Raw genomic sequence first — 13,874 nt, 5'->3', positions numbered from 1 at the left:
GGTTCAGTACAGTGAACTGATAGATGACATGTACATCAGGTTCAGTACAATGAACTGATAGATGACATGTACATCAGGTTCAGTACAGTGCCTAGTGATGGTCTCTACACCCTGTCACAGTCTACATATTTTGCTGCCTTACAATGAAGTATTAACTCTGGGGAGTAAAGACACACAATCAAGACATCTTTTTAATTAGATTTTTATTTTACTTTATTTTCAATAATTTTTATTTAACTTTGGGAATGTGGAGTAGGTTGTGTTGATCGGTAGGAACAAAATCAAATGTATTCCCTTTTGAGACAACATTTTAAGGCAGTAAAATGTGAAGACTGCAAGCGGTGTGTAGACTTTCACAAGTGACTATATGTGCTTTATGACTGATGGTAAGTTGATCACATCAAGTAGACCCATTCATGGACTCATGGGTTGTTTGTTTACCGTCCTACAGTCCAGTGGTTTCCAAACCGTCCTACAGTCCAGTGGTTTCCAAACCGTCCTACAGTCCAGTGGTTTCCAAACCGTCCTACAGTCCAGTGGTTTCCAAACCGTCCTACAGTCCAGTGGTTTCCAAACCGTCCTACAGTCCAGTGGTTTCCAAACCGTCCTACAGTCCAGTGGTTTCCAAACCGTCCTACAGTCCAGTGGTTTCCAAACCGTCCTACAGTCCAGTGGTTTCCAAACCGTCCTACAGTCCAGTGGTTTTCAAACCGTCCTACAGTCCAGTGGTTTTCCAAACAGTCCTACAGTCCAACTGTTTTCAAACCGTCCTACAGTCCAGCGGTTTCCAAACCGTCCTACAGTCCAGCGGTTTTCAAACCGTCCTACAGTCCAGTGGTTTTCAAACCGTTCTACAGTCCAGTGGTTTCCAAACCGTCCTACAGTCCAGTGGTTTTCAAACCGTTCTACAGTCCAGTGGTTTTCAAACCGTTCTACAGTCCAGTGGTTTTCAAACCGTTCTACAGTCCAGTGGTTTTCAAACTGTCCTACAGTCCAGTGGTTTCCAAACCGTCCTATAGTCCAGTGGTTTCCAAACCGTCCTATAGTCCAGTGGTTTCCAAACCGTCCTATAGTCCAGTGGTTTCCAAACCGTCCTACAGTCCAGTGGTTTCCAAACCGTCCTACAGTCCAGTGGTTTCCAAACCGTCCTACAGTCCAGTGGTTTTCAAACCGTTCTACAGTCCAGTGGTTTCCAAACCGTCCTACAGTCCAGTGGTTTTCAAACCGTCCTATAGTCCAGTGGTTTCCAGACCGTCCTACAGTCCAGGGGTTTTCAAACCGTCCTACAGTCCAGTGGTTTTCAAACCGTCCTACAGTCCAGTGGTTTCCAGACCGTCCTATAGTCCAGTGGTTTTCAAACCGTCCTATAGTCCAGTGGTTTCCAAACCGTCCTACAGTCCAGTGGTTTTCAAACCGTCCTACAGTCCAGCGGTTTCCAAACCGTCCTACAGTTCAGTGGTTTCCAAACCGTCCTACAGTCCAGTGGTTTTCAAACCGTCCTACAGTCCAGTGGTTTTCAAACCGTCCTACAGTCCAGTGGTTTTCAAACCGTCCTATAGTCCAGTGGTTTTCAAACCTATCCTCGGGGACCTGCAGACTTTTCACAATTTAGTTGTAGCTCTGAACTAGTTTACCGGAGTCACCTATTCAAGGGCTTGATGATTAGTTGACATGTTGAATCAGGTGTGCTAGCTGTGGAGTAGTTCAACTACATGGAACAGCTGAAAACCACACATATCTACATACTGTGTCTACTGAATACTCATGAAGCCACCCTCACATAAACACTGCCAGCCTGTCTCCCTGCCTGCTACTAAAACACCTGTTAGAGAGGATGAGCCTGACAGTTCACAGGGAAAACACACCTGTCCTAACAGACAACATGGGGGCACGGTTGGGCACAGTGAGTGTGGGAACAACACTGCAATGCCAGCTGAGGCACATCTGAGGAGTTACAGACAGCAAATAGAGAGGGTTGTGTGTGTGTTCCTGCTGCCTACCATGATGACATCCCCGGCCCGGATGTTGAGAGCGGTGGGGTCGTGGATGTTCCAGTAGTCTTTCAGAGCTCTCACCTGCAGAACACCTGTAGCATCTGTGTGTGAAAAAGACAGAGGGGAGAAAGACAGAGAGGTAGAGAGAGAGAGAGGGGGACAGAGAGGGGAGAAAGAGAGAGGTGGGGACAGAAAGAGAGAGGAGAAAGAGAGACACACACAAAGTTAGTTCAGGGAATTGGTATGAATGAAGGCAGGAAGAAAATACAGCCCAATGATTGATACATACTGACATGTACACCATTTTCAAATCACCTTAAGGGGATATACCCAGACGCCGCTACAATCCCAATGCCTGTTGTTTTTTTATTAGTCACATCCGGCACTGGTATGGAATGCAGTGACATCAGAGAGCAGAGTCAGTCAGTGCTGTATTCAGCTTCTGACTGGTTGGTACACATCAATAATTCATCCATGACGAGGAGGTGTGGTGGCTGATTGTGTTCTATTCACTCTGCTCTGAACACAGAGAGAACTGGATCATAACAGGAAGTCTCTCTCCACAGCCTCCATGTTTGAAGCAGCAGTCTGCTGACTGAGGAACACACGTGCTCATTATGGCCTGAGTTCCCAGGCTGCGAGAACCAGACCAAAGACCCAGGCCTGCTGGATTACAGAGGAGATAGCAAACAGCAGAGGTCCAAAACACAGTCTCATGCAGGCGCACGTACACAGCGGTGGCACGCAACAATCACACACAAACAAACAAACGCATAGGTCGCACACACACACGCATCCACACACACACACACACACACACACACACCTAGTCTTTTGGTTGTGTGTGTGAGCTGATAGGGTTATGTAACCTGTACTCCATGAGGTTAAACACAGCTGCTTGGTGAATTACAGCTTAGAGCATTTCATATCCCTAAGTCTCTCCTCTGGGCCTCTCTCGCTATAGGAACGTCTGCACTGGCTCTGTCTCAGTCTGTCTCCTCTACCAACACACTCACCTCTGAACACTCTGTCCTGCAGAACTCAAACTGCAAAAGAATGCAAGAGTCGCTTCACTACACAAAAGCACAAAGAAATAAATCTGCTAGCAGGAATCTATGCTGACATTTTAATTTTTTTTGCGGCTAAATAGATTTTTTAACACACAAATAGATTTAGGAACACAATAAAAGTATTTGAGGAGGAGCGTTTTTATGATAAGAAATGACCAAAAGTGAAAGAATAAAATGTTTTTGTGGTGTTCCATGCTCAAGCAAGTACAATGTACCGTCAAATATTTTAGTCACTTAGGGGAGACAAAAATGTTCAGCTGCCCCTTTAAGGGCAACAGTGAGACTGACATGTCTGTCTGGGAGAGATTCTCCCATGTCTCTTCACTAGCAGTTGAGTTGAGCTCAAACAAGCTAACATAAAAACAACCTAGCATGTGAACAAAATGATATCCAAGAAACACAAGGACACTCAAGTCACTCAAGTGTTTTAGAAGCTACACACTTCTAAAACAGCCAACATACTTTGAAAAGAACTACAGCAGCAATTTATATGCTATAAATCAAAACTCATACTTGACTTTTTCAGTTTGTGAGTAAAATGGTCGCACTGTAGAGCCCTGGTTCAAGGACAATAAAGCAGGCGGAAAACACAGAATGAGAGGTAAAGACTGCCAAAGAATGATACTTAATGGAATAATGTCTTCATTTGTTAACAACTATCTGTTCACCTCGTAAGAGCTGCTTGATGTCCTTGCTGGCGTGAGAGGTGGTGAACTGGTTCACGATGTCCAGGGCTGTCTGGTTGTACGTGTTACGGATGTTCACGTCTATACCAGCCTGTCAAAACCACACACAACGTTATTGTCAATCAGATGTGCACTGAAACACAGCAACACGTTCAACATCGATGTTCTCAAGTCTAATGCAGTCAACGGCAGTGTACTGTACAGCCTATTCAATAATACACTTCACTTACATTGGACAACCAACTGTTAGTTGAATGTGCTAGAATAGTGATTGAATCAGACTAGTTAAAGACTAAATGAGGTTGATGTCCCTCCAGGTGTCTTACCTCTAGCAGCTGTCTGACCACCTCCGTCTTGCCGTAGAGGGAAGCCTCGTGCAGGGCAGTGCCAGCCTTAGTGGCCCTGTTGATGTCGATGCCCGCTTTCAGCAGCAACCTGAACCAGACAGGAACAACACAGTATTACTTTAGTACAGCTTCATGTTTACAAAGGCTGTTAACTCCAGGGTGAATTGTAAAGGTTTCTGCGAGGCAGAGCCATGGATGGAGCCAGCAGGACCAGATGCCAGGACAGTATATTATGTCAATGGCAGTGTTACAGTGATCCACCGTAGCTAGTCTGCTCAACATCCCACATCACATGAACTCACTGAGGTGCCAGGGGGAAATTTGGAGAATTCACACTCGATTCCAGCTGCAGACACACACACACACGCAGACACACACACACACTCAAATATCCTGGTAGTGAACAAGACAGTTAACCCACTGTTCCTAGGCCGTCATTGAAAATCAGAATTTGTTCTTACTGACTTGCCTAGTCAAATAAAGGTAAAATAAAAAATAAAAAAGTAGACAAGTTAAGCTTTAGGAATATTAGTGGGAATGTCAGAGCTCTTCTGGGAATGTACAGCATGGAAAGTTTGTTAGAGTGACAGGAGAGGTATATTCACACACACACACACACCACACATACATAAGGCAAGGGGAAGTGGGCATCCACACACGCCCATATGCAAAATGGTTTGGTAACTAACTACCGCAAACCCATAACCCCTGTCTTTCCATGGCATTCCTGCTCATCAGCCAAACCAGAACCATACCACAACATCTCACAATGACCTCTGTCACAATCACACCATTTATCTATAGTAACCCAAAATAACAATACAAGACTGACTCAGACAGTGACAGTGATTTCCATCATCAGTTTATCTCACCACTCACTTTAGTAAATAAGGCACGCATCTAACAAGAAGTCACTTATAGCGAGAGAAGGAGACAGAGAGAAAGAGAGAGGGATTTTTGGAGCTCAGTTGCCAAGCACAGAGCGATGACTCAGAAGACTGAGCCCTGGTAAAGGGGCCATGCTGGGGACAAAGACAGGAGAGAGAGACAGAGATATAGAGACAGGGAGAGGAAGAATACCCCTCTCTTACATGAACTTCATTATTCTCATCCTGTTACAGATACTGTGCTTCAGCATCTCTCACTCTCTCTTCCCATCTCCCCCCTCTCTGCCCTGCGGCTGCTAAGCCCCGGGTCAGTGTGCTCATTTCATTTCCCCTTAGAAACACAAAGGAGGGCAGGCTCATCAAAGTCTCTCTGTCCCTCTGGTTTGGCTGGATGCTGAAAGAGAGAGCCCTATCCTGTTCTCCTCTCCTCCTTTGGGGCCGCACTGACTCAATAACCCACTGTTCATATCCCCCCTTTAATACCTCTATTACATGGATGTCTATGTGGGGCCAAAGTGGTGGAACCATGGGACAGGTTACAGCATGTATTGTGGTGACATAACCGTGTGATTGGACCACAGGGCATTGTTATGGAGTCATATGGCCACTGGATCCCAGAAATCCTTGTGCCATGGTTGAATACACAGTTTCTCTCTTTCATTTTCAATTGAAGCCAATGAAAGCCTTGACTGTTTCTTTGGTAAGGTGGTTTGGACCAGGGAGGTGTGTCAGAGAAAGGGCAGACCACCACACCACAAATAGGACTCCATAACGCTACAACTGCTGAAGCAGTCATTTTCACTGCTCATTCATGGTATTTATTACTCTGCCATTTAAGTCATGCCCCCCTCAGTCCTTGACTTTTCACAAATAACCCAGCGGGGCCTGCTCCACTCCTTCTCCCGACAGCGGGGCCTGCTCCACTCCTTCTCCCGACAGCGGGGCCTGCTCCACTCCTTCTCCCGACAGTGGGGCCTGCTCCACTCCTTCTCCCAACAGTTGAAGGTTCTGTCCCAGTTGATAATCGCCTCAATAACTGCCTCGAAACTGAACCTAAACTAAACCGAAACTAATTTCACACATATAACAGACACAATAAATTAAGTAAAGTATGATGGGGGAAAATGGGGAGGGGAAGCGAACGATGCATAATTATGTCATCACCAGTTGTGAATGGAAAAACAGGACAGGCCATTCTATTGTATTGATCTATTCTAATTAGAATCTTAAATGATATGTACTCTAAATCATTCCACTGAATCACAGCAGTCTTATCAGTCTACTCTGGGCTACTTGGAGCAGGCTACACCGTGAGAGCGTGCGTAATGAACATGCTGAACGGCTTTCAATATCTGGGAAAATATCTACACTGTGCAGAAGGTCAGCGTTGGAGACCTTACAGTGGCAAGGGGAGAAATGTCTCCATGGACAATTTCTTAACTTCACTGTCATTGGCAAACAATTTTCTTGTAAAGAAAACAAGTCTGGCTGGCACCATGAACAGAGTGAGACGGGAGCTCCCTACCTCTGCACAAAATAAGGCACCTGCACAGCTGTTGTACTCCTCAACAGTGCTGAAGAATGACAAGACAGCGGAACACAAAGAGAAAACCGGAGTCTATTACGCACCACAACCAAACAAAGGTGTCAAAGTAAGTGAAATTGATGAAGATTTGAGTCAACTGTTAGGACAAGGGATAACAACTAAATGCACTCAATATAAGCGCGAGCTGACAATAACTGACTATTTCTGACTACTGTCATATCAACACTTACAGTTGAAGTCGGAAGTTTACATACACCTTAGCCAAATACATTTAAACTCGGGTTTTCACAATTCCTGACATTTAATCCAAGTAAAAATTCCCTGTCTTAGGTCAGTTAGGATCACCACTTTATTTGAAGAATGTGAAATGTCAGAATAATAGGAGAGAACGATTTATTTCAGCTTTTATTTCTTTCATCACATTCCTAGTGGGTCAGAAGTTTACATACACTCAATTAGTATTTGGTAGCACTGCCTTTAAATTGTTTAACTTGGGTCAAACGTTTTGGGTAGCCTTCCACAAGCTACCCACAATAAGTTGGGTGAATTTTGGTCCATTCCTCCTGACAGAGCTGGTGTAAGTGAGTCAGGTTTGTAGGCCTCCTTGCTCGCACACGCTTTTTCAGTTCTGCCCACACAATTTCAATAGGATTGAGGTCAGGGCTTTGTGATGGCCACTCCAATACCTTGACTTTGTTGTCCTTAAGCCATTTTGCCACAACTTTGGAAGTATGCTTGGGGTCATTGTCCATAAGGGAAGACCCATTTGCGACCAAGCTTTAACTTCCTGACTGATGTCTTGAGATGATGCTTCAATATATCCACATAATTTCCCCTCCTCGTGATGCCATCTATTTTGTGAAGTACACCAGTCCCTCTGCAGCAAAGCACCCCCACAACAAGATGCTGCCACCCCCGTGCTTCACGGTTGGGACGGTGTTCTTCGGCTTGCAAGCCTCCCCCTTTTCCCTCCAAACATAACAATGGTCATTATGACCAAACAGTTCTATTTTTGTTTCATCAGACCAGAGGACAGTTCTCCAAAAAGTACAATCTTTGTCCCCATGTGCAGTTGCAAACCGTAGTCTGGCTTTTTTATGGCGGTTTTGGAGCAGTGGCTTCTTCCTTGCTGAGCGGCCTATCAGGTTGTGTCAATATAGGACTCGTTTTACTGTGGATATAGTTACCTTTGTACCTGTTTCCTCCAGCATCTTCACAAGGTCCTTTGCTGTTGTTCTGGGATTGATTTGCACTTTTCGCACCAAAGTACGTTCATCTCTAGGAGACAGAACGTGTCTTCTTCCTGAGCAGTATGACGGCTGTGTGGTCCCATGGTGTTAATACTTGCGTACTATTGTTTATACAGATTAACGTGGTACCTTCAGGCGTTTGGAAATAGCTTCCAAGGATGAACCAGACTTGTGGAGGTCTTGGCCTATTTCTTTAGATTTTCCCATGATGTCAAGAAAAGAGGCATGGAGTTTGAAGGAAGGCCTTGAAATAAATCCACAGGTACACCTCCTATTGACTCAAATTATGAAAATGATTAATGAAAATGCTATTGAGTTCTTTGAAATAAAATAAAAATCATATTCTAATGTTACCCAAGGCCTTCATAAAGACAACCAAATGATTATTTTTGCGACAGCATATATTAAAAATATGAATTACACTGTTAGAATGTTGCAGTCAGAATGCCTGCTCATTAGCTTGAAGGCGGTGTCCATCGAGGCCCAGCAGTTCTAGTGTTAACAGTCTGGTCCCAGCTACTACTGATAAATCAGCAACCACATCTCACTGGCAGATCTGGGTCACATTGGCAGCACTGCTGCCTCACACCAGAGAGCCTCCCTCTCTGTCTCTCTCTCCGTTTCTCTCCAGTGTCTTTCTGCATATCCATCTCTCTCGCTCTCTCAGCCTGGTGACAGACTGCTGCAGCTGTCAGTGAAACATGTGAACAGGGCTGGAGAGTAGACCCCCTCCTCCTCCCCTTCTCTATGGCAGGGCTCAGGGTGACCTGGGTGTCTGGTACTGGACTGTACCAGACAGACTCTGATGTAGGTCTCCATGGAGGTACTAGGGGATTGGGACTGTGGCCCCTGGTGGAGTAGACATTGGACAGGCCGTTTTATAGCCTACCAGATAGTCAGAGTAGAGATTGGTGTACTAAATATATGGCTAGATCTACTTGAGAGAGAGAATAAACACACACACACACACACACACACACACCACAGTGTTCCAGAGCGAGGGTGTGTGGAGACAGAGCCATGTCTGATAGTTCTTGTCTTGTCCATAGTACCGTGGAGAGGAAGAGGAGGAGGGAAGGAGAGAGGAGGGGCAGAGGGTAGACCCCCTCAGAACCATTTACTGTCCTGTTGAGTCTCCCAGCACACCAGTTCCAGATCAGTGACTGTGTTAACCCTGTCAGTCCCCTGTCCACCTCAGAGTAGGTGTTCAACCACACAGACCTGTACTTACCAACCATGATCAATCATAGCCTTTCATTAGTATGGGACAAATTAGAGGAATGACAGGCAGAGGATTAAGACCTACAAGAAAATATCAATCTATCAATGGGCACTGTACACACAAATCATTATGGTCTGAATCGCAGCCTGACAAATGTGTACACAAATCTGCATTAAAACTTGACATCATTGACATCAATGCATGATTTATACAACACTTATTACACAATACGTGTTTTGCGTACGTTTCACAAGTTCAGATTGTGAAAAACAATAGGAAGTCTCTTACCGGATGATGTCCTTGTGTCCGTTGCGTGCGGCGAGGTGCAGCGGAGTGTTGAAGCCTGAGTCTGCAGGTTCCTTACTATTCCCCTCTAACAGAGCCACCACCATGTTACTGCTCAACAACAGCTGAGCAACCTGACAGGAGGGAGGTCAAGAAAGTCATAAAGCCATGGAGACAGAAGAGGAGAAAGGGAAATTGAAGGAGAGAAAGAAGAGAGAGAGCGAGAGAGAGAGAAGAGAAAGTGAGACAAGGGGGTGAGAAGGAGGGGTGATAAAGAAAAGACAGGGTGATGAGTGATGGCTTCAACTGTTACCAACACATGTACATTTCATGCACTGTTAGGACAAGGGATAATGCACACACACAAGTTTGAAACCTTTAGGAGTCCTGTGATTTGACATGGGAGGACCCACAGGTGAGTGTGAGGTAAAACAGGAGTAGCCAGGGGCATAAACAACCCCACACATCTGGCCCACACACTAGATGACACCTCAACACTCACTGACTGACTACTGCTGCTGGGAAACTGGTCTGGGACAGAGGACAGGAGGAAAACACAAAGAGGGAAAAGGAGAGAGAAAGGAGAAGGAGAGAAATATAAATAGGGAGGGCCTCGCCACACCCTGGCACCCCAACACAGCAGCTGATGCCCATCAACACACACACACACACACACACACACACACACACACACACACACACACACACACACACACACACACACACACACACACACACACACACACACACACACACACACACACACACACACACACACACACACACACACACACACACACACACACACACACACACACACACACACACACTGGAGCCAGTGTCAGCATTCTAAAGATATCCCATTCTAAATCAATCCTAGGGGACAATCGTTACAGGCTAACTCTCTCAAGTCTCATTTAACAAACACACAAGCACAAACAAAGCTGCCCAGCAAACCTTCCAGTAATAGAAGTTACAGACGGACTTGCCAATACTTCCTCTCCAGCCCACATCCAGATACATAAGAATGAAAGACAAGGGGATTTTCCAGCCCAGTAGGAGAGGAGAGCAGCGTTCACAATGAGTGTGTGTGTGTGTGTGTGTGTGTGTGTGTGTGTGTGTGTGTGTGTGTGTGTGTGTGTGTGTGTGTGTGTGTGTGTGTGTGTGTGTGTGTGTGTACTATTACATCACCCTGGCTTGGTTCGGCTTCACACTGTCCTATCCAAACTAAACGCTGTTGCAGCACTATTTGGGACCAGGGACTTTGATTGAGGCAGCGCACAGAGTTTGAAATACACTCACATTGGCTTGGTGGTGTTTGAATGGCTATAGGAACTGACAAATTCATATACAAAGCTATTGTGCACTCAGGGAGAGAGAGATGTTTATGAAATTGTCAAACTGGTTTAATGATGCAGGCTTAAACTGCCCAATTCACCATTAACATAGTAACCAAATGTACATTTGAGATGGAGAGTGTGAAAAAGGAGTGAGAATAACTGTGCTCAAGGGAGAGAGAAAGAGAGAGAAATGGAGAGTAGAGAGGGAGAGAAAGAGAGGAGAGAAATGTTTAGAGAATTAATGTGCTCTAGTAAGAAAATCAGCATGCTCAAGGATGAGAGAGACTGAAAGAAAGATAAAGTAAAGAGTGCAGAAGTGAGATGTATTTCATGGAAGAGGAGCAGTTGTGACAACGCAGTCCATCCCAGCTCCAGAGGGGTTGTATCTGTCCAGCTGTGACCACTGTCTGTCTAGACTAACACAGGCCATGACAGAGTTACATCACTTACGTCTCTGTGAGCCTGGGCCAGCGGTGGGGGAGGAAACACACACACAGTCTTACCTTGACTCTACCGAACTCACAGGCCAGGTCTAGGGGGGTCTTCTTGGTTTTGTTGATCAGACAGGGGTTGGACTGGTGCTGCAGCAGCATCTCAGACTGAGAGAAACAGACAGACAGGGAATCAACATTAACACACATATTAACACACACACACACACACACACACACACACACACACACACACACACACACAAGATCAAATACCATATACACACTGTCACTGGGGCCATTAGAGGAGTAGGTTATGTTATGTGGATGTGGTCATGCAGATAACATTACAACACACATAGCCAGGGAGATGATGTCAGATGTTTCTATCAGCACCTGGTGCTGCCTGCCGTATCCAAGGACACAGAGTATTTGGTGAAAACAGACAGTCCATTAGCCCTGGTCATTCTGCTCTGGCAATACATAGTAGACTAGAGGACCGGAGGCTGTAACAATCAAATGGGACTTCATGGTCTGTGCAGATAAATGCTTTTCACACAAACTGTGGTCCTAAAAGGCTTACAAATCAATTCATGTGGCGTAACCAGAACACATCCTGACAATGCTTGTAGGATAGTTCCTGATCTATTTCCCAATTATTTGAATTCCATTTAGTTCGTTTTTTCTTTGCGCTCAATGCGCATTTTCTCTAAAGATAAATCAGATCAAAGCCGAACTGTGCAATGTAGTAGGGAGTTGTAGTTTCCAACAGGCCAATATTCTACATAGTTCAGCACAGGAAATGTGGGTAGTTAACTACAATGACCATAATCCATTGCATGCCTACTTGTCCCGTCTGTGTGGGGCATACACAGAGTCATGCCTGTTGTGTAGAGCTCAGTGCGTGTCTGTCTGTCTGTCTGTCTGTCTGTCTGTCTGTCTGTCTGTCTGTCTGTCTGTCTGTCTGTCTGTCTGTGTGAGTGTGTGTGTGTGTGTCTGTGTACTGACCACGTCATAGTGTCCGTACTGTGCGGCCAGGTGCAGGGGGATGTGTCCATCCTGTGAGACCACATTGACTCCAGCTCCGGCCCGCAGCAGCATAAGGACAGAGTCAGCCTTGCCCTGCCATGCTGCATAGTGGAGCGGACGCATACCTGCAGGAGGCAGCACATCTATGATCATATACAGTGGCGTGCGAAAGTATTCACCCACCTTGGCATTTTTCCTGTTTTGTAGCCTTATAACCTGGAATTAAAATTGATTTTTGGCAGGTTTGTATCATTTGATTTACACAACATGCCTACCACGTTGAAGATGCAAAATAGTTTTATTGTGAAACAAACAAGAAATGAGACTAAAATAACAGAAAACTTGAGCGTGCATAACTATTCACCCCCCCAAAGTCAATACTTTGTAGAAACACCTTTTGCAGCAATTAAAGCTGCAAGTCTCTTGGGGTATGTCTCTATAAGATTGGCACATCTAGCCACTGGGATTTTTGCCCATTCTTCAAGGCAAAACTGCTCCAGCTCCTTGGAAGGGTTCCGCTGGTGTAGAGCAATCTTTAAGTCATACCACAGATTCTCAATTGGATTGAGGTCTGGGCTTTGACTAGGCCATTCCAAGACATTTAAATGTTTCCCCTTTAACCACTCGAGTGTTGCTTTAGCAGTATGCTTAGGGTCATTGTCCCGCTGGAAGGTGAACCTCCATCCCAGTCTCAAATCTCTGGAAGACAAACAGGTTTCCTTTAAGAATTTCTCTGTATTTAGCGCCACCCATCATCCTTCAATTCTGACCAGTTTCCCAGTTCCTGCCGATGAAAAACATCCCCACAGCATGATGCTGCCACCACCATGCTTCACTGTGGGGATGGTATTCTCCGGGTGATGAGAGGTGTTGGGTTTGCGCCAGACATAGCGTTTTCCTTGATGGCCAAAAAGCTAAATTTTAGTCTCATCTGACCAGAGTACCTTCTTCCATATATTTGGGGAGTCTCCCACACGCCTTTTGGCGAACACCAAACGTGTTTGCTTATTTTTTTCTTCAAGCAATGGCTTTTTTCTGGCTACTCTTCCGTAAATCCCAGCTCTGTGGAGTATATGGCTTAAAGTCGTCCTTTGGACAGACACTCCAATCCCCGCTGTGGAGCTTTGCAGCTCCTTCAGGGTTATCTTTGGTCTCTTTGTTGCCTCTCTGATTAATGCCCACCTTGCCTGGTCCGTGAGTTTTGGTGGGCGGTTCTCTCTTGGCAGGTTTGTTGTGGTGCCATATTCTTTCCATTTTTTAATAATGGATTTAATAGGATGTTCAAAGTTTCTGATATTTTTTATAACCCAACCCTGATCTGTACTTCTCCACAACTTTGTCCCTGACCTGTTTGGAGGGCTCCTTGGTCTTCATGGTGCCGCTTGGTTAGTGGTGTTGCAGACTCTGGGGCCTTTCAAAACAGGTGTATATATACTGAGATTGTGTGACAGATCATGTGACACTTAAATAAAGTCCACCTGTGTGCAATCTAACTAATTATGTGACTTCTGAAGGTAATTGGTTGCACCAGATCTTATTTAGGGGCTTCATAGCAAAGGGGGTGAATAAATATTCACGCACCACTTTTCCGTTTTTTTATTTTTTATTTTGTGAAACAAGTTATTTTATTCATTTCACTTCACCAATTTGGACTATTTTGTGTGTCCATTACATGAAATCCAAATAAAAATCTATTTAAATTACAGGTTGTAATGCAACAAAATAGAAAAAACGCCAAGGGGGTGAATACTTTTGCAAGGCACTTTACAATACACATATAAACAAAC

At 45.1% G+C, this 13,874-nt stretch overlaps 1 protein-coding gene across 6 annotated transcripts in view; it reads right to left on the bottom strand.

The window, feature by feature from the left end:
• LOC139575779 (caskin-2-like) overlaps window positions 1-13,874 on the bottom strand; it is a 92,420-nt gene that overhangs the window by 21,539 nt on the left and 57,007 nt on the right. For 5 of the 6 annotated variants that reach the window (XM_071401069.1, XM_071401096.1, XM_071401114.1 and 2 more), the window contains 6 exons: window positions 12,067-12,212; window positions 11,131-11,226; window positions 9,291-9,421; window positions 4,077-4,185; window positions 3,733-3,841; window positions 2,001-2,095 (listed from right to left, as the gene is read on the bottom strand). In XM_071401069.1, the coding sequence (XP_071257170.1) occupies window positions 2,001-2,095; window positions 3,733-3,841; window positions 4,077-4,185; window positions 9,291-9,421; window positions 11,131-11,226; window positions 12,067-12,212 (686 nt within the window). The remainder of the gene's footprint in view (window positions 1-2,000; window positions 2,096-3,732; window positions 3,842-4,076; window positions 4,186-9,290; window positions 9,422-11,130; window positions 11,227-12,066; window positions 12,213-13,874) is intronic. The other variant, XM_071401088.1, reaches the window with a different exon arrangement.

The sequence above is a fragment of the Salvelinus alpinus genome, chromosome 1 (genome assembly GCF_045679555.1).
Source record: "Salvelinus alpinus chromosome 1, SLU_Salpinus.1, whole genome shotgun sequence".
Classification (NCBI taxonomy): Eukaryota; Metazoa; Chordata; class Actinopteri; order Salmoniformes; family Salmonidae; genus Salvelinus; species Salvelinus alpinus.
The sequence above is the reverse complement of the archived record's forward strand: the minus strand, read 5'-3'. Positions and strand labels throughout refer to the sequence as shown.